General features: G+C 49.9%; 1 protein-coding gene across 1 annotated transcript in view; it reads right to left on the bottom strand.

The window, feature by feature from the left end:
- The window catches only part of LOC142278332 (uncharacterized), a 48048-nt gene extending 27963 nt beyond the window's left edge, over positions 1–20085 (bottom strand). The window contains exons 1-2 of the mRNA XM_075333128.1: positions 20076–20085; positions 9063–9912 (exon numbers count right to left, since the gene is read on the bottom strand). Of these exons, the coding sequence (XP_075189243.1) occupies positions 9063–9912; positions 20076–20085 (860 nt within the window). The remainder of the gene's footprint in view (positions 1–9062; positions 9913–20075) is intronic.
- Positions 20086–20598: the final 513 nt, after the last annotated feature.

The raw sequence follows: 20598 nt of genomic DNA, 5'->3' as shown, positions 1-20598 counted from the left end.
CACAATGCTTTTCGGCGGGACGCCTTCCTCAGGCCAAAAAATTACGTGGGCTTCGCCATATTTTTGTATGCTAGCCAGGTACAGCAGGCAGGTACGGGCTGCCACCAACCCCCAGCTGCCTATTTGTACCCGGCTGGGAACCAAAAATATAGGGAAGCCCTTTTTTTTTAATTGTTTCATGAATTTCATGAAATAATTAAAAAAAAAAAATGACGTTGGCTTCGCCCAATTTTTGAGTCCAGCCAGGTACAACTAGGCAGCTGGAGATTGGAATCCGCAGTGCAGGGTGTCCAAGCTTTCTGGGCACCCCCGCTGCGAATTGCAGTCCACAGCCACCCTAGAAAATGGCACCTTCATAAAAGCGCCATCTTCTGGCGCTGTATCCAACTCTTCCAGCTGCCTTGATGCCGGGTGGCTCGCTGGGTAATAATAGGGTTAGAGCTAGCTGTATATTATCAGCTGGCCCTAAACCCGAAATTCATGGTGTCACGCCAATATTAGACATGGCCACCATGAATTTCTAGTAAAGATAAAAAAAACACAACACACAGAAAAATATTTTTATTAGAAATAAAACATAACATAATTGGTGACTCCATCTTTATTGAAATAAAGAACCCCCCCCTCCATAGCAATCCTGGGTCAAGGGTCCCGAGCCGTCCAATCCGGATCCAATATCATCTGATCGGTTTGCTGGAAGGCAAAGCGATCAGATGTTGTGTCAGGTTCAAGGATGTGAATCACATCACACATCAGCTGATTGTATAAAAGCTGTTTATACAATCAGCTGATGCATCGGTGCCAAAAAACCCCAAAAATAATACACGTCTGTGCTGACTCCCGTCCAATCGTACCAGGAGCTGCCGGTAATCAGTGATGCGGTCTCCAGACGGCATCAGCTGATAGTTTAAGCCGGCCAGGCGGAAAAAAGCCGGCGTCACCGTGAGACTTACCATCAGGTGATGTGTCAGGTGCCACATCAGGTGACCTCATCAGGTGATCCACCGCCATGTCCTGCAGCTATTGGACATGCCCGGGAATTAGCACACAGCCGGAGCGGGGATGGCGGTACCGGGAGAGGAGCTGGGAGCGGACATGGCACCGGGAGACTGCTGACAGGTGAGTATGACTTTTTTTCTACTGTTCACATTTGATTTTGCAGCTGCTTCCATCTCCCGCCCGGCCATGGTGCCACACGGGAGCAGACATGGCGCAGGATGGGAGATTGAAGCAGCGATGGCGGTACCGGGAGGATTCACGCTTCTGTGTTTACTGACAGAAGGAATCCTCTTCCTGTACATGTCACTTTACTACCCACCCATTGCGTTTATAGCTGCGTTTTTAGTCATAGAAACGCACTAAAATGCAGCTATATTTGCAATTTGCGTTTTTCATTGCGTTTTTGAACATTTCATTTAACTCAATGGGTGGAAAACGCAGTGAAAAACGCAAAAATAATTGACATACTGCGTTTTTATGGGCACCACAAAAACTCAGCTAAAAAAACGCTGTGTGCAGACAGCAAAAATTAAAACTCATAGACTTTGCTGGAGAAGCAATGTCATGCAGTTTTCTGAGCAAAAACACACCCAAAAAACGCGCAAAAACGCCGCGAAAAACGCACTCTGTGAACTTACCTTACCCATAGACTGATACAGACAGAGACTGGGAGAGAGCCAGTATCAGTAACTCTCCCGGGCAACACCGGGTACTACAGCTAGATATTAATATTATTAGACTCTCAGCAGAACCGGTCAATATCTCAGAGGTTCAGCCAAATCTGCTGTGGCGCCCCTGACCTGGTCAGGCACCACTGAGTACTGCACCCATGCTGGGGACAGTACAATACAGGTAATCCAGAAGGCTGACTGGGGTGTGGAACACAGGCGCATAGTGACCAGGTCTCACACATGTACCCATGAGAGGACCCCTGGGGATCCCAGGAGGGGGCAAGCCTTCACCTTCACTGGAATAGTGGAGGGGGTAGAGCCTCCATCTCCTCTCAAGGGGTGTGGTGGAGAGTCTGGTTGCTAGGTGGCGTAGGCAAGAACAGGAGAGGAGGAGCAGTGAGCCAGTTCAGTGTAGAGTCCAGGGAGCTCAAGTGAGGAGCAGATCCCTGGAGCTGTGCAATCTGACAGCGTCCGCGCAGTGGCTACAGACGGGGGAGAACGGTCAACTAGGAGTGCTGCCTGAAAGCCAGCTTCAGCTAGGGAGTGCAACGGAGTGGGAAGTAAGGAGACTGCTAGAGAGCACCAGGCCCAACCGGGCGGCAGATCCCGAAGCGGGGATAGATTCAACTTTCTTCTGCTAAACCTGCCGGTGTGGGGCCCTTAAAGCCCACACCACAACACTACAAAAGCCGCAGCCACGTAACCGCAAGTTAGGGCCCATAGGTCATAGGAGGCAAGAGGCTGGAGTGGCCTGGTCCGGGGAACAAGCACACGGCGAAACAAGAAGGGGAGAGAGGCTTGGAGCATCTTCCCTGGGTGACCCCCATAGGGACTCAAAGTCGGGGTTACCCCAAACCACCAAGGGCTAAGGAAGGCGAGTCAGTAGTCACCCTCATAAAGTCAGCCTGAAGGATACCTGGTTCCACCTGGTTCGTCCCAGCTACGCCCGGGTTACTCACCCTGCCATCAAATGTGAGTAAAAACCCTGAAAGACACTCTGCCTGTGTGGTCATTCTGCGACTTGTAGTACTACAAACCTACACCGGGCCCTGGGGCTTGCCTCACTCTCAGGAGGCTACTACATCCGACTGCACCCACCATCAGCCCCAGGCGTCCCCTAACCTGCAGTGGCGGTCCCCACTGACCGCAATACTGAGAGTGGCGTCACGATCAAACAAGAAGATTTCCTACCAGTGACGGAGATCCAGCAACGTGGAGTCCCTGAAGGTAATGCACCGACACCGACACAACACCTGTGGGGCTTCACATCTGGCGTCACGAACAGGATAAGGACTAGACCTGTTCAGACAGGTGACCATGTGCCTAGGCGGTCCGCTTGAAAAATTGGAAGCGCCGCCATATTGCCACCATGAAAAGCGCGCTGAAAAACAACAGCAGCCCGCGCTGGAAGAAGTTACCGCCCACGAAGAGGCGTGGCTACCCAGAGATCCCCTGCAGAGTTCTGACCTGGCCGGCTATGAGAGCGGAAGCGTCCAGAAACGGCGGGAGAGAAGGGAAGCCACAAACCTGCTGCTGCGGAGAGCAGAAATGGAATCCAGACGCGGATACCCAGAACCAGGCTCTGCTGCCTGGTGGTGCCGGGAGCTTGCCCTCTTCTGTGATCAGCTGGAGGCCAGGATTATGCGACGGCTCTATGAGGAACGCAAGGAGCTCCTGGAGATGGCTGCAGCGGTCCGGACCTATGAGGAGAGAGCCGCGCGGAGCCTGCCGGATCGAGCGGCGACGACGATTCAGACCCCGATGGGTGAGTCCGGTGTTGCCCCGGCTAGAACAAGAGCCCCGACCCTAGCTGCTACGACCGCGGTCCCAGAGGAGGCGCCCGGTGCGGCGACGCTGAGTGAGGCCGCAGCCACGCTAGGTGCGGCCCGCCAAGCCCAGGCCGCTGCAGCGATGCCCCGCCTGTCCCGCAGGGCTCCGACCACCACGGCAGTGCTCATCCGTACTGCAGGTGTGACGCTGACCCAGGCTGCCACCCTGCTAAACCCGGTCCGCCAAGACCCCAACGCAGCAGCGACGCTCGTCCGCGCCGCAAGTGATATGCTGAACCAGGCCGCAGCCCCGCCGGGTGCGGCCCGCCAAGCTCCGATCACTGCAGCGACGCCCGGCTCAGCCTGCACGGACCCCATCGAGGCTGCGACGCCAAGTGAGACCGCGGCTGCAGTGTCCAGTCCGGCCCGCCAGGAACCGGCCGCGACAGAAACGCCAATCCAGGCCGCCGCCATACAGGGCGCGGCCCGCCAAGACCAGGCCGCCGCCATGCCAGGCGCGGCCCGCCAAGACCAGGCCGCCGCCATGCCAGGCGCGGCCCGCCAAGAAGAGATTACCTCGCCATTTACCCCGGCCTGCAAGGCCAGAGCAGACACCGCTCCCCAGTCCACAGAGGTCCCTGCTAGGAAGACCCTGATAGGAGAGGACCCCGAATACTGGAAGCTGAAGGCTGACCTAGAGGCCCAGTTCCCACAAGAGATGGTGGATCGGTACCTGCTCCCTCCGTATACCCCCAAGGAGATTCAGGCAACCCCTGCAGCTGCGCCGGAGAGTCCACCGCCTGGGCCAGCTGAAGAACACTCATCCCCAACGCTGCCACAACCAGGGTGCAGCGAAGAACTAAGGGGGAGGGGAGGCCAGGAAGCTGAGGGGCTGACTCCGACTCCAGTGCCACCAGCAGTGGACCCATACCCAGAGCCAGAGATGCTGCCCTATTCTCGCTGGGATGAGGAAGACTTGACACCGTCAGCAGATGAAGATCAACCCAAAGACCTCACCTGGGAGCCCACAGGCATGAATCCAGCCCGCAAGACACGGCGCAGCAGAACACAGGTTGCTCCAGCACCACAATCCCCAGAGCAGAGAGAAGTCACGGTCAGAGACCTGGAGGAGAAAAGGTGCCTAAGAAGGTCCAAAGCCCAGGCCAGAGGACCCCTGTGTTATGGCGTAGTGGAAGATTTCAATCTGAGAAGTGGTTATGGATTCATTGTAGCCCATGGCATCAAGGAGGGGATATTTGTAAACCGCAGAGATGTGAACGCTCATCTGCCAAGAGGACACCCTTGCAGAAATCTAAAGATGGGAGATTCCGTTCAGTTCACCCTGCATCAAGGCGAAAGAGGATTGTATGCCCTGGGCGTAACGCTATGTCCCAACAAACCTTACAGCCATCCCCTGCAACAAGAAAGACAAGAAAGACAAGAAAGACAAGAAAGACAAGAAAGACAAGAAAGACAAGAAAGACAAGAAAGAAAAGACAGAGATAAAGAAACAGATACAGAAAAGGAATCAGATGCAGACCAAGAAAGGAAAGACACAGAACCTATAGATGAGGCAACCACAGATGAAGACAGAGACAAAGAGCAGGAAAGTCACAGGTGCCAGTGCCCAACGTGCCCTCGCCCTAGTGAAAAAGAGGAGTAAAGTAAAGTACAGAAAAGAAGTACAGAAGTTAAAGTTTTGAAAGTTTTGTTTGCAACGTTTTAAAGTTCAAGAATGTGCCCACATAAACTGATGTGAGAAAACCCATAAACCTTAAGGCTATGAACTTGCTATAGCCACAAACTCTCGCAGTGTAAATAGTTACACCAGTGGCACCACCACCAGGGCCAGCCTGTTTAGGGGCTTGGCTCGTCTGCAACCAGGGGGGCCCGTCCGTAGAAAAGGGCCTTGGCTCACCTGCGACCAGAGAGCACGCCTGTTTATGGGGCCTTGGCTCACCACCACAAAGAGGGTACCTGGTCAGCACCAACTGTGGAGGCCGCCTCTGCATCCTGCCAGAAGAGGTTGAAGGCGCGGATCCACCAGGCCAGGTATACCCTGAAACCACCAGCCCAGGAAAGCCGCCTCTACATCCTGCCAGAAGTGGCTGAAGTCGCGGCCAACGGGAGAGGAAGATTGGAGGAAAGGTCTGGAGAAACGGATGGCCCAGACCTGGTTACCAACAGGACCGGTGACCTGCCTCCTGAGAGGGTTTTGGGTGGGTTAACGGACTTGTGGGTGGAGGGTGGTGATGTCTGATACCTGGTGCTTTTAAAAGTTTTACATGTTTTAATGTTTTATGCATTTTAAAATGTTGTCTTGCAGCCCGAGGACGTGCTGGTGATAACTAAGGGGGAATGTGGCGCCCCTGACCTGGTCAGGCACCACTGAGTACTGCACCCATGCTGGGGACAGTACAATACAGGTAATCCAGAAGGCTGACTGGGGTGTGGAACACAGGCGCATAGTGACCAGGTCTCACACATGTACCCATGAGAGGACCCCTGGGGATCCCAGGAGGGGGCAAGCCTTCACCTTCACTGGAATAGTGGAGGGGGTAGAGCCTCCATCTCCTCTCAAGGGGTGTGGTGGAGAGTCTGGTTGCTAGGTGGCGTAGGCAAGAACAGGAGAGGAGGAGCAGTGAGCCAGTTCAGTGTAGAGTCCAGGGAGCTCAAGTGAGGAGCAGATCCCTGGAGCTGTGCAATCTGACAGCGTCCGCGCAGTGGCTACAGACGGGGGAGAACGGTCAACTAGGAGTGCTGCCTGAAAGCCAGCTTCAGCTAGGGAGTGCAACGGAGTGGGAAGTAAGGAGACTGCTAGAGAGCACCAGGCCCAACCGGGCGGCAGATCCCGAAGCGGGGATAGATTCAACTTTCTTCTGCTAAACCTGCCGGTGTGGGGCCCTTAAAGCCCACACCACAACACTACAAAAGCCGCAGCCACGTAACCGCAAGTTAGGGCCCATAGGTCATAGGAGGCAAGAGGCTGGAGTGGCCTGGTCCGGGGAACAAGCACACGGCGAAACAAGAAGGGGAGAGAGGCTTGGAGCATCTTCCCTGGGTGACCCCCATAGGGACTCAAAGTCGGGGTTACCCCAAACCACCAAGGGCTAAGGAAGGCGAGTCAGTAGTCACCCTCATAAAGTCAGCCTAAAGGATACCTGGTTCCACCTGGTTCGTCCCAGCTACGCCCGGGTTACTCACCCTGCCATCAAATGTGAGTAAAAACCCTGAAAGACACTCTGCCTGTGTGGTCATTCTGCGACTTGTAGTACTACAAACCTACACCGGGCCCTGGGGCTTGCCTCACTCTCAGGAGGCTACTACATCCGACTGCACCCACCATCAGCCCCAGGCGTCCCCTAACCTGCAGTGGCGGTCCCCACTGACCGCAATACTGAGAGTGGCGTCACGATCAAACAAGAAGATTTCCTACCAGTGACGGAGATCCAGCAACGTGGAGTCCCTGAAGGTAATGCACCGACACCGACACAACACCTGTGGGGCTTCACACTGCAAATCCCAGAACTTTTTCAGACTGACAACAATTGAAGACCATTGATGTCTTTTTTTGTCCTGAAGCAGCTTTTTACTTCTTTTCAGTTGAGTTTGCTGACATCTTTTAGCCTCTGCTTTTTATTTAAATTGTAGTAGATACTATTGAGTGGCTTCCCAGCAAAAGCGGCCCCCAAAAAAGGTCATATCTTTTAAATGCTTTGCATATTAGAAAACCTGTAGTGTTTAAAAGAAATGTGCCATCAAAAAGTTCTGTTTTCAATAATTGAAAAATGTAAAAGTATTAATGTTTTTTTAAATAAAATATTAACTTTATATGAAAAAAGATATACAAGGTTTGATATTTTCCACTTTTAAACACTACCGGTGGCTATCTCCAACTTATCCGGGATTGGCTGGGGCCCATCACGACAGAGACCAGTACCCTGAGGCAGCACTTGAATTGTCAGTTAAAGACCTGGAACCACAGCAGCTGACTCAGCCTCTTATTGCCTGATGGAGGCATAAGGAAATGATCAGGCGATTACTGCAGGGAACCAGGTTGTTCCAGTCCTTGCAACCTTGACACCTGTGCAACCGGACTCCATGCCCCGCATTCCAGTGGCGGCATGGGTGCCACATAATTCTGGGTTACCTGCCTCGACGAGCATTGGTGAAGAGGGACTGGGTGCTGTGCCTAAACCCCATGATGTTCTTAGGCCCTATTCCATGACTGAGACTCTTCTGTTGTCACCTGGGGTCCTGTGCTGGCAGTTTGAATCCCAGGATGGAGGAAAGCCTAAGGTAATCATGATCTAGCCTCTGTGGAGGGCTATGCCGGATTCTGGCTCAGGAGCTGCCACTGAGGAGAAACCTGCTCCTGACACCATGGACATCCTAATACTAATTTGTTGCTGCTGTAAGAAAGCTGGACATTTTGCCAAAGGATGTCTCATGAGTATCCAGAACCAGGGGGCTGGGGTCGGCCCTCTGGTACCACCAGCAGTCAAGAGGGAGTAAATGTTTCCTTATGCCAAGAATTGTTGTTATATTTTAAAATTGATTACTCTGATGTTTGAAATGTTTGAAGTACTGGTGCCTCCCATAAAGGGAAAATTATTAACTTGTTTATATGCATACAAAAAAATTGCGGTGTACTAACTTTGCTTTGGTTGCAGCCCGGGAGTGCTGCCATTTGCCGTGGGGGAATGTGTCACCCCTGAGGCTTCAGTCACTACAGGGTAGTGCACCTCACTTAAGGTGCAGTATTCATCTCGGGTAAGGGGAGGTTAATCACAATGTTTCCACATTTCACCTTACAAATAGCTTAGGTGCCTTCTCACCAGGAATTGGACTAGGATAGACAGGGGGTGGCAATCCCAATGCATGGGACTTTCCCGGTCGCTAGACCAACCACCTGGAGGGCGGGCACCACTTGTCGTAGAAGTAGGAGCAGTTCTTACACAAACTTCAGTCTAGCCGGGACTACAGTTCTGGCAACAAGACACCACCATCTTCCTTCTTTCTTCTTAATAGGGCTTGTGGCTTGGAGCGAGAAGCTCAGCCCGGGTTCCTGACTTCCACAGGGGCAACACTTAGGAAAGGAAATTTCCAAATACCAGTGTATATCTCCAACTTATCCAGGATCGGCTGGGGCCTATCATGGCAGAGACCGGTACCCTGAGGCAGCACTTGAACTATGAGTAAAAAGACCTGGAACCGCAGCAGCTGATTCAGCCTCTTATTGCTGGCACCGTCACCCCGCGCTTTGGCGCCAACGACCACCACCACAACCCTCATCATCCTCCCCATGGCCCGCTCCACCTATGGAGAGCAGAACCATCCTTGCTGCAACACCATCATCCCCGGAGGACATCACCCCAGCGGCAGCTAATCCCTGGCCACGTACCACAGCTGGATCCATGAGAAAAAATACCATTCCATCATCCTTCATCTCCCCTTTTTTTATTGTATGCCTCAGGGACACAAAGCCGGGCAGGGCCACCCATAACATCCCAGACCCAACATCACTGGCCTGCGAAGAGTAAAGGTTAACGCCTTGCCCCGTGGGTGCTACAGAAACATCACTGGTGACTGCAAAGTGATATGGAGATGTGGACATACTCACCCAAATTTATGGTTCAGATTTGTGCCGCTCTTCCTGTTATCGTAGACTCTCTCCTCTATCACTTCTACACTCGATGAAATTCGGTCTGCGAGTTCAGGTAGGAACTTAAAGTTAACAATGTTTCTGATTGTCTTGTCTTTTGCCAAAGCGAGAAAACGAAAAACATTATATTGATTTCCCATATACTCAGCAAGTTCTACGTAATTTCCTTTTTCTGGTATGGTTCCTTTGTACATTTCTCCACTCCATTTGTTTACGCACCACAGTTTCTCTTTGGTAGAAATTCCCATGAAGTGGGTCAGATCTAGCCACCAACGTCTTCCAAATACCTTGGCTGTCTCATTCCAATCCCAAAAATTTTGTGAAGTTGGTGGTTTTGCTCCTTTAAATATGTCTTCTGAGGTCACTGTGTACAGATCACCATTTGGATGAAAGAATAAGGCTGCACATTGATTCCAGTCCTTTCCCCCAATCTCTGTGGATTGTTCATACATCCAGGGTAAATTTTCATTGTCCGGCTGTGGACCTTTGTGGAACTTTCCAGCATGGGTTACGCCGTACAATTCTCCATTTGGATGAAAGAAAAGAATTTTCCATTGATACCATTCATTTTTTCCAACTCTTCTGGCCATAGAAAACCAATCAACACCTTGCTTTGAGGGCATTGGCCCCCTGTAGAGGTCTTTACCACGGACGCAGAAGAGTTCTCCTGCTGGACTGCAGATCACATGGCTGGCATTCTCCAGTTTTCCTACATTATTAGCTCTTTCATGATACCTTTCTAGGTATGGTTTTGGTGACACAGCAAGTCTAATAGTACCATTGCTTTCGATGGCCAGTAACAGAGAATCTAGAAAGTAAAAAGATAAAATAAGTGATAAGTTTAGATTTTTCAGGACTTGGGACAGCTAAGAAGAAAGCAAATGTAAAAAGCATAATTCTCAACAAACACTAGAAATAGAAAGATTCTGGATCCAAACAGAATTCTGAAGAGGAAAAAACTGGAAAACAAAAGGCGCAATAGGGTCCTATCCTTCAGTAAAACCAGGGTAGAAAAAAGCTAAGCACGCTCACCTGCTAAGGCTGTGAGAGAGTCACAACGATCAAAGCAAACTCAATGAACCAGGCTGCAGCAGTCCACGGAGATATCAAATGTAGACTGGAGGGCAGAAGGAGGTATTACTGCTCTGCCCGTAACAGGAAAAATGCAAAAAAGGGTTTTTTTGTATAATAAAAGGAGTGACTTTATTTCTACGCATTTCTGGAGTCTGAGCCCCCTTCTTTAGGAAAGGAATCACTCTGATGCACACCAAAAAAAGCACAGCTGCCATGACGTATATACAGTGCCTTGCAAAAGTATTTGGCTCCCTTCAATTTCTCAACCTTTTCCCACATTTCAGGCTTCAAACATAAAAATACAAATGTTAATGTTATGGTGAAGAATCAACAACAAGTGGACACAATTGTGAAATTTATTGCTTATTTTAAACTTTTTTAAAATAAAATAAATAACTGAAAATTGGGGCGTGCAATATTATTCATCCCCTTTAATTTCAGAGCAGCAAACTCACTCCAGAAGTTGATTGAGGATCTCTGACTGATTCAATGTTGTCCTAAATGACTGATGATGATAAATATAAGCCCCTGTGTGTAATTAAGTCTCCATATACATGCACCTGCTCTGTGATAGTCTCAGCGTTCTGTGTAAAGCGCAGAGAACATCATGAAGACCAAGGAACACAACAGGCAGGTCCGTGATACTGTTGTGGAGAAGATTAAAGCTGGATTTGGTTACAAAAAGATTTCCACAACTTTACACATCCCAAGAAGCCCTGTGCAAGCGATCATATTGAAATGGAAGGAGCATCATACCCCTGCAAATCTACCAAGACCCGGCCGTCCATCCAAACTATCATCTCACACAAGGAGAAGACTGATCAGAGATGCAGCCAAGAGGCCCATGATCCCTCTGGATGATCTGCAGAGATCTACAGCTGAGGGGGGAGAGTCTGTCCATAGCACAACAATCAGTCTACACTGCACAAATCTGGCCTTTATGGAAGAGTGGCAAGAAGAAAGCCATTTCTCAAAGATATCCATAAAAAGTGTTGTTTAAAGTTTGCCACAAGCCACCTGGAGACACCAAACATGTGGAGGAAGGTGCTCTGGTCAGATGAAACCAAAATTGAACTTTTTGGGCACAATGCCAAATGATATGTTTGGTGTAAAAGCAACACAGCTCATCACCCTGAACACCATCCCCACTGTCAAACATGGTGGTGGCAGCATCATGATTTGGGCCTGTTTTCTTCAGCAGGGACAGGGAAGATGGCTAAAATTGATGGGAAGAGGGATGGAGTCAAAGACAGGACCATTCTTCAAGAAAACCTGTTGGAGTCTGCAAAAGACCTGAGACTGGGATGGAGATTTGTCTTCCAACAAGACAATGATCCCAAACATAAAGCAATATCTACAATGGAATGGTTCACAAATAACCGTATCCAGGTGTTAGAATGGCCAAGTCACAGTCCAGACCTGAACCCAATCGAGAATCTGTGGTAAGAGCTGAAAACTGCTGTTCACAAATGCCTCCATCTAACCTCACTCAGCTCCAGCTGTTTACAAAGGAAGAATGGGCGAGAATTTCACCTCTCCATGTGCAAAACTGATAGACACATCCCCCAAGAGACTGCAGCTGTAATCGCAGCAAAAGGGGGCGCTACAAAGTATTAATAAGCAATACATTTCCTTCATTGTGTCCACTTGTTGTTGATTCTTCACCAGAACATTACAATTCTTTATCTTTATGTTTGAAGCCTGAAATATGGGAAAAGGTTGAAAAATTCAAGAGGGCCGAATACTTTCGCAAGGCACTGTATAAAGGGAAGGGGAGGAGAAACAACAAGCAACAAATATGATCTTATCACATTACAATTGTCCAATTACATAAAAAACAAACAACAAAATATCACATTATTAGAAAAAGAAAAATACAGACAATGTAAAAAAATTAAAATGCAAAAATTGCAAAATTCCCTGCAAATTGCATCACTGGAATCATAAGGAGTCACATTATTACAGGGTTCTCGACTACTTTTATTGATGACCTATTCTTAAGCGGGCTTTACACATTGCGACATCGGCAATGAGATATTGTTGGGGTCACATCGTTAGTGACGCACATCCGGCACCGTTACCAACATTGTAGCGTGTAACGCAAATGAGCGACGATCAACGAGCACAAAAACGTCAAAATTCGTTGCTCGTTGTCACATCGCTCATTTCCATAATATCGCTGCAGCGACAGGTACGATGTTGTTTGTCGTTCCTGCGGCAGCACACATCGCTGTGTATGACACCGCAGGAGCGACAAACATCTCCTTACCTGCCTCCAGTGGAAAAGGAGGGAGGAAGGAGGTGGGCAGCATGTTCCGGCCGCTCATCTCCGCCCCTCCTTTTCTATTAAGCAGCGGTTCAGTGACGCTGCTGTGACGTCGCTGTGACACTGAACTAACCGCCCTCTTAGAAAGGAGGCAGATCGCTGGTCACAGCGATGTCGCAGGGCAGGTAAGTGCGTGTGACGCTGCCGTAGCGATAATGTTCGCTACGGCAGCGATCACCACATATCGGCCGTACGACGGGGGCGGGTGCTATCGCGCTCGGCATCGCTAGCATCGGCAAGCGATGTCGCAACGTATAAAACCTGCTTTAGGCTAGCTCATCGGTATTAGATCAATGAGGCTCCAATAACCCTACCGGGCAGCTGCTATCATTGAACAGCATAACTGCCAGGGGCGGCAGATCCGCTCATATGTCTGCATTACCCGTCCACAGACGCTAAATTGTTTGTACTGTTCTGACTTGCACACTGTTGGAGGTGATAACAGTTGATTGATCATAAACTCAGCTGCCCGACTAATCCATCTGTTCCCTCAATATTCCTGACCTCTCCTCTCTCATGATTCCTTCACTGGCTTCCCATTTCCCTAAGACTCCATTTCAAAACACTAACCATGACATACAAAGCCATTTGCAACCTGTCCACTCCATACATCTATGACCTAGTCTCCCGGTACCTACCTGCACGCAACCTCCGATCCTCACAAGATCTCCTTCTCTCCCCGCTCTAATCTCCTCCTACCATAATCGCATCCAAGATTTCTCCCGCACCTCCCCCATACTCTCAAACTCTATGCCGCAACTTATCAGACTCTCACTTACCATGCAATCCTTCAAAAGGAACCTGAAGACCCATATCTTCCAACAAGCCTACAATCTGCAGTAAACCTCAGTCCGCTATAGTGTCGCACGACAATCTCCACCCTCATCTACTGTATCTTCACCCAATCCCCTCACCCCACTATACTATTGCATGGCCAGCTCTGCCCTCACCTATTGTAATTATCATATGTTGGGGGCTTTAACTATCCCTTTGGGGCTGCTCTGAGGCAAGTTAGGATTTCTTTCTTCTTCTTTGAGGCTAGTTAGTTTCTTAGGCAGTGACAATGTGTTTACGTGGAGTAGGCATGCTCCACCGCTATTTCCAGTTGTTAATATATAGTCAGGGGGTTGCAGCCTGTTAGTTTCCAACCACTCTTGTGTCCTATTTTTGGGGTTTACCAGGTTTATTCCTCCTGGACTCTTGGGGTAGTAGTTCATAGTTCTTGGGTTGCCTCTATCCCTGGAGAGGGAAAGAGTTTACCGTTGAATAGGATATTTACAGCAATGTCAGTGGTCTCCTGACCATAACAGAAACTGGTACTGGGGAACTGCAACGGCCATGAGGTTTCAGAAACTGTCTGTATCCACCAGCCGGAAAGGCAGCATTTCCATGTAAAACAGTTTCGATATGATAAAGTTCAAGCACTTTGCTTTCTCATGTGTGGGAGAAAATGGTCTCTTACCGAACCAAAACTGTGTGACTGAACCCTGGCTACTGTGCTGAGAGAGGGTGTGCACGACCGACCGGTGGACTGTGTGGGAGGTGTAGGGACAGATTAAATGCTAGTTTGAGAACCATGTGGTGTGCTCAATGTCACATAGATCTAAAAATCAGCCATGGTCACTTTCATAACACCTGACAGTCCCTCATTTACCCTGACTTTAGCGGGGAAACAAAAGGCGTTACTGAGGTCGGAAACCTGTGTTCGAATATTTTCGATGGTGCCACTGGAGGAGGAAGAAGCAGGAGACGATGTTGATATTGTGGCCAGTGGTTGGGTAGTCCCCATAGTCTGCATTTTATTGCAGTGAGATTCCCACAGTAACACATATTGGTTCACCATGTGCATGGTCATGCATGTAGTAGTCAAATTATTATAATTTGTGCCTCTACTCAGTCGTTGTTTACAACGCTAGTAGATAACGGAAGTGGGGTAATCTTTTGCTGTCTGAAAAATGGCCTAGGCAAGGCAAATCTTCCTGTGAAATGCAGACTCGCAACTGCTGCTGGCCATAGCCAGAGTTATGGATGAGAATATAGTGCTTCTCATGATTGCATCACTATGTATTTGTGCGGGAATCGCCACCGTAACATTTTTGCCTCCCTCTTCCCCCTCCTCACCTGCTGAGCTACTCGGCGGCGAGTCTTTGGATTGTAAATGAGTGGGATCTCCAACTTCGTTATGATGTTGCCCTCCTCCTCTTCCTGACCTGACTTCACAGAACAGTATGCATGCATCTCAAGTATCTGAATCTCATTCTCACATCCACCCCGGGGGTTCTCAGTTGATGATGGTCGGGATCCTGATGAGGAACAGTACTTTTTCCGGGCCAGGAGCTAACTCACAATTATTTTGGGCATCGGTGCAGATGTCTTCCTCTACAGTCGGGAAATCTTTGGAGCAAACCTGTGAAAATGTGTCGCGGGCGGAGGAGGGGACGCCACGCTCTCCCACTGCTCGGGTCCGGCTGCCGCGGCTGCTGCGGCCTGCTGCTGCTCGGTGGCTCGAGCGATGGGCCGGATCCTGGGGACTCTAGCGGCGCTCCTCGCCCGTGAGTGAAAGGGGATTGGGTTTTGGGATATAGTTTATTGTCCGTGACGCCACCCACGGTTGTGGTGATTTGTTGGCACCACCGCTGCTCTGTATGAGGATCCCGGGAATGATGATATCAAGCAGCTAGTTGTTGTGTTGCCCCTCCGTGGGTAGGGGTTGGTGATCCCAGGGCCCAGTGATGAGGTGGGAGATGCAGGGCTTGGTGGACGCAGGGACGCGGGGGCAGCGCTGTGCCTTGCGGCACTGTGGTACTCACTCAGCCTGAGACGATGACACAGTTCTCGGTAAAACACATGGCTGGAAAGACGGTTCCCACAGACGGCTGCACTTGCTTTCCCCAGTAGGTGACGGTGACGGTCCGTCTGTCCTGCACCTAAGTTGATGATGGTTGCGATGGGTTCCCACCGGTAACCCGCTCCCCGGCTTGGATCTGGGCCGGAGGAGCCCTACTTTGCCCGCAGGCGCTGGCCCTGAGAAACTGGTGCCCTGGCGGTGGCGGTGTCTCTCTGTAACGGTTGGACTGTTGCCTTCAATCGGGACTTGGTTGTTTGGAGACAGCCGTCCCCTTCACTGACGGATTTGGCAAATTATGGCGACTCCTAGCCTTGCTGGGATCCGAAAGGCCCCTGCCCTGGTGCTGACTGTTCTTCGTATACTGCTCCAGACCGCCGGGCCACCACCCGTTCGCTGTCCTTCCAGCAACCTCCGAGCAGTCACCCCTGCGGACAATCACCGCCGTCTGCTGACCTTGCTGTCTCTCAGCCCGGGGCACACACCTGGACTAACTTCAGGCTTTACAAACTGTTTCTTTTTCACTTTACTTCAGCTTCTCTCCTAAGCTCCTCTACCACTTCACTTCCTTCTACTTTCACTTCCTAAACTAAACTCTATCTGCTTGTTTACTCCTCACTCTAGCTCTTCCCTGAGCTTACTGCCTGGTTTTCCCGCCTCCAGGGCTGTGAACTCCTCGGTGGGTGGAGCCAACCGCCTGGCCCACCCCCTGGTGTGGACACCAGCTCCTGGAGGAAGGCAACAAGGATTTTGGTTAGCTTGGGTGTTCCTAACTGGGGTGTAGGGTGTGGTGGTGTGATGACCTGTGACCCCTGGCTTGCCCAGGGCATCACAAATGCACATGCGATAGAATGTGTGAACCGCTCTTGACTCATCCATGTGTGGTTCCCCACAGTCAGTTTGCCAGTTAGAGATTTGTGATGCAGGCACAAACAAGTGTAATTGGGCAGCACCTCTGTGGAATGAACAGTGTGTGATGTGGAGGAGGAGGAGAGACTGTTTGATACAGCGCTTGAAACCAACTCTACCGCTAGATGTTGATGAGCCGGTGTTACTACTACAAATCTAGTGTTGTAGGCTGTCCAGTAATGTAAATTGTTCTCATTTCTGTTGGAACAGGCTGAGCCGATGTTTGCTCACTAGACCTTTGATTAACAGGACTTTTCACACGTACACCTGCAACACCCCGCCTGTTCCCCCTTTCATGAGCACCTCGTTGGGATTTTCCATTCATGGTATATGTATCCTTCCTCTTTCAAACAGATGTTTCTCAACCCTACTTCCATTTCTGTCAGACAAGTGACTCAAAAGATTCCTGACTGAATTGCCAATGTAGCGCCCCTGAGACTAGTCGCTACAGGGATATATCATTATATCCTTCCCTGGGCAGGTGAAGCTGTTAATCTGGTAAGTTTTACACACAACACATACAGCAGAGAGAAGCAGTCACTAGGAAAGGGTTAACAATGTTTCTACAAACACAGTCAGGAATTGACTCATTCAGCTTCTAGCCGGCCCAGGTTGCCATAGTAACTTGGGAAAGTGGTGGGGTTGAGCAGTCAGGAGTAGAAAAGAGACAATTTCACTTTTAGCCAGGCAGAACAGCTTGGAAACGAGACAGAGCAAACGTGTGCAGCTCCCTGAAGGGAAGCTATCAGGCCTTCAGGGAGGCAGAGCAGAGCTGTCTGGATGTAACACCGAGCAGACAGCACCACCAAGCTGAAGGCCAGTAACATCTATAGAGACGGGACCCAGTACCTGTAATCATGGACCAGAAGAGAGTAGTCTCCAAAGAATGGGACTGAGCACAAGAGAGAGGTACAGATCTCTAGTCACGGTGGCCGTGGCGCAACAGCAGAAAGGGAGCCTGGGAAAGGGATAGGAGTCCGACCCATAAGAGGCTAAGGCTGCTGGCCATTCGGGCCAGGACCGGGGGAGAGTACAGAGTTGTGCATGGAGGAGAAAAGTCACAGATTTTGAAACCGGATCCAGCCTCTATCCTGCCCATGAAGCGGCCAGAGTCTCTGATGGCGAGGACCAACACCCAGGGTGCGATACCAACTGAACCAGTGAATAACGTGACTGGAACCCGCACTCGGTGACTCTGTGAGTATTGCCGCCGCCCTGCGCTTCAGCGATCCCGTGGACTGCTGCCCCCATTCTCACCAACCTCCCGGGGAACCCCACTCTGCCCGTGGGGAGCGATACCATCCCGGCTGCACATAATACAAGCCCCGGAGAGAGACTGTGCAGCAGCGGCTAGTTCCTGGCCGCATACCGCGGGTGGCGCTGTGAACCATCCCCATTCCCCATCCAGTACTGCCCCTGGGAGAGGACTAGTCGCAGGAAGGGTCAGCAGCGGAGGAGGCTGAGACCCCAGTCACCGCTGCAATCGGTGACACACTTCACAGGGACCCGTCACCCTCCTTCCATCTGTATTGGACACTTGTCTGTTGGCTGTTTTTGTGTTTTTCATGTAGCCAATGGGGTCACGGAACCGGGTCAGGCCAGTCACAGCTACCCCAAGAAATCACTGGCCCAGTGACGAGTACCCTAAGGCCCCCGTGGTACACTACACCAATATTGTGATGGCTTTAAAAAAAAAACACTACCGACAATAGTTTTTTAAAAAAAAAGACGCCCCCCCTGATGAAGCCTATCGCTGAAACGTGCGTTGGATGGGACCTGGCGCCATTCCAGCAGTAAGTATGTGCCGTTCGGTTTGAATACTGTTTGCCCTAGCGTTTCACCTCTTATCACAGTGTTCCTTTGCTATTATGCCCTGACATACCTGTGTGTGATTCATACTCTTGCTTAGTGGCTGTTTACATTAAGTATTCCCTGTAATTGGCACTCATATTACTTTCTGCTGCTCTGGTATGCCACCTAGTGTACCTTTTTCGTTATTACACCTCATCTGCAATTTTGATGAATTGAAACAAAGATTATTTGTTTTATTTCTTATTTCTGATCCTTTTGTGAATTGGTCTTTCTGTCTATTATGGATCAGTTAATCCAGTAGATATATACGAATAGTGGGTGGTGGTACATTCTATCACTTAGAAGGACCACCTTACAAATTTGTCTCACCCATTATATTCGTGTTAACCAAGGCTGACCTTTGTTATCTACAATAGTATTTCACTAATTTTGAACAGACACGGAAACGTTAGAAGAACACCGTTTTACCTTGTTCAATGGCATTTTTTCAGCAGACACCACTAACAATGCCTATACATTGATTTCAGTGCGTAATTTACAGCAGACCCAGAAAAGTGGCAATAAACACTTTTTAGATACGGTACTAAACACTTTATTAGGACCACCGATAATACTTAGCTATACCCAGGTTTTCAATTTTAAATTTTTGTAAAGACAATTTAAATTGCCAACATACAGTGTGTAGATTCCGCACTAAAAATTTTTTTAGAACTGCCAATAATACGTGTTTACTACAAAAAAAGACAGTTTGCGCTCTGATAATGCTAAAGTATGGAAACCATGAATGTGCGAACATGGACCTGCACGACTGCTGAGAAAAATCTAAGAAAAATGAGATATTTAGCATATAGAAATGGCCATTTGTATATCTGCCCAGTTGCCCCTTCACGGCATATCTCATAACTCGGTACCTACACTATGCTGAAGCCTCTCTCTGGGTTAAAAACCTCCTGTGTATGGGCAAGTAGGAACCTGCTATATAGGATAAGATTACCTGTGGCAACTGGGGGTAGCAGTAATGCAGGTCCATGTTCACACATTCATGGTTTCCATACTTTAGCATTATTCCATACTTTAGCATTATCAGAGTGCAAACTGTCTTTTTTTGTATTTTATGACATGTTCAGTTATGCACCTGTTCACATTTTAGTTTGGTGAGTGCCGTCAGTCTTTTTGTCTATATTAAGAGGGTCATACCGTCTGACCGTGCACTCCTCCCCCACTTTCCACAGGTAATCTTATCCTATATAGATGGTTCCTACTTGCCCATACACAAGAGGTTTTTAACCCAGAGAGAGGCTTCAGCATAGTGTAGCTACCCAGTTACGAGATATGCCGTGAAGTGGCAACTGGGCAGATATACAAATGGCCATTTATATATGCTAAATATCTCATTTGTCTTAGATTTTCCTTAGCAGTAATGCAGGTCCATGTGTGGCGCCCCTGACCTAGTCAGGCACCACTGAGTACTGCACTCATGCTGGGTCAGTATAAGGCAGGTAATCCCAGAGGCTGACTAGGGTGCGGACACACAGACACGAAGTAACCAAGAACACACACAGCTTAGAGGGGACATCTGGGCAGTTCCAGGGAGGTAGTGTGGCCCTCGCATCCCAGCTAGTGGTGGGTAGTGGGACTGGAGACAGGAAGTGTGCAGAGGCAGCCAAAGGAGCAGGAGGTGTGGAGCCGCGTCTGGTGAGGGCAGAGCAGAGGAGCAGGGCCCTGCCAGACACTGCACCTGTTAGTGGCTGCTGGCGGGGAAGAAAGGCTACCCAGTGGTGCGGCCTGAAATCCACCTAGGCAGAAGCAAGAGGTGGCCGAGTAAGGCGACTGCCGGTAGTCCAAGCCCGCTTGGGAAAACAGGTCCCCAGAGCAGGGGCCCATTCTGGTAGCCGGCCAAACCTGTTGGTGAGGACACTTTATGCGCCTCACCAACCACACAGAGTCCGCAGCTACAGCAGCAACGAGGGGCCCATAAGGAGGACAGAGCCTGGAGCCGTCTTACCTTGGTCCATGATGTCAGGCAAACGGACCAGAAAGGGGAGGATGGCAGAAACGACTTCCCTTGGTGATCCCCACAATACTACACGTAGGAGTCACCTCAAAACAAGAAGGGCTAGGAAGGCGAGTCAGCAGTCAGCCCTACCTTAGCCTAAGGGATACCTGGTTCCTCCTGGTTCATCATAGCATCGCCTGTGTTGACTCACAGATACCACCTGAAAGTGAGTAAAAAACCTGAAAGACATTGCTGCTTGTGTGTGAGTTCTTCTGCAACCTGTGGTACTACACACTTACACTGGGCCCTGGGGCCAGCCTTACTCTCGGGAGGCCACAACAACTAACTGCATTTCCCATCAGCCCCAGGCATTCCCTAAACTGCAGTGGCGGTCACCCCCTGACCGCAATTACCGAGAGTGGCGTCACGATTCCCATAGAAGTTAACCTGACCTACCTGTGCCAGAAGATACCCTGCATTGTGGCGTCCCCGGACAGGATCAGCGCTCCTGGGGCGGCACAGCTTCTGGCAT

The sequence above is a fragment of the Anomaloglossus baeobatrachus genome, chromosome 1, assembly GCF_048569485.1.
Source record: "Anomaloglossus baeobatrachus isolate aAnoBae1 chromosome 1, aAnoBae1.hap1, whole genome shotgun sequence".
In the NCBI taxonomy this organism is placed as follows: domain Eukaryota; kingdom Metazoa; phylum Chordata; class Amphibia; order Anura; family Aromobatidae; genus Anomaloglossus; species Anomaloglossus baeobatrachus.
This window is presented reverse-complemented; position numbering and strand designations above follow the sequence as displayed.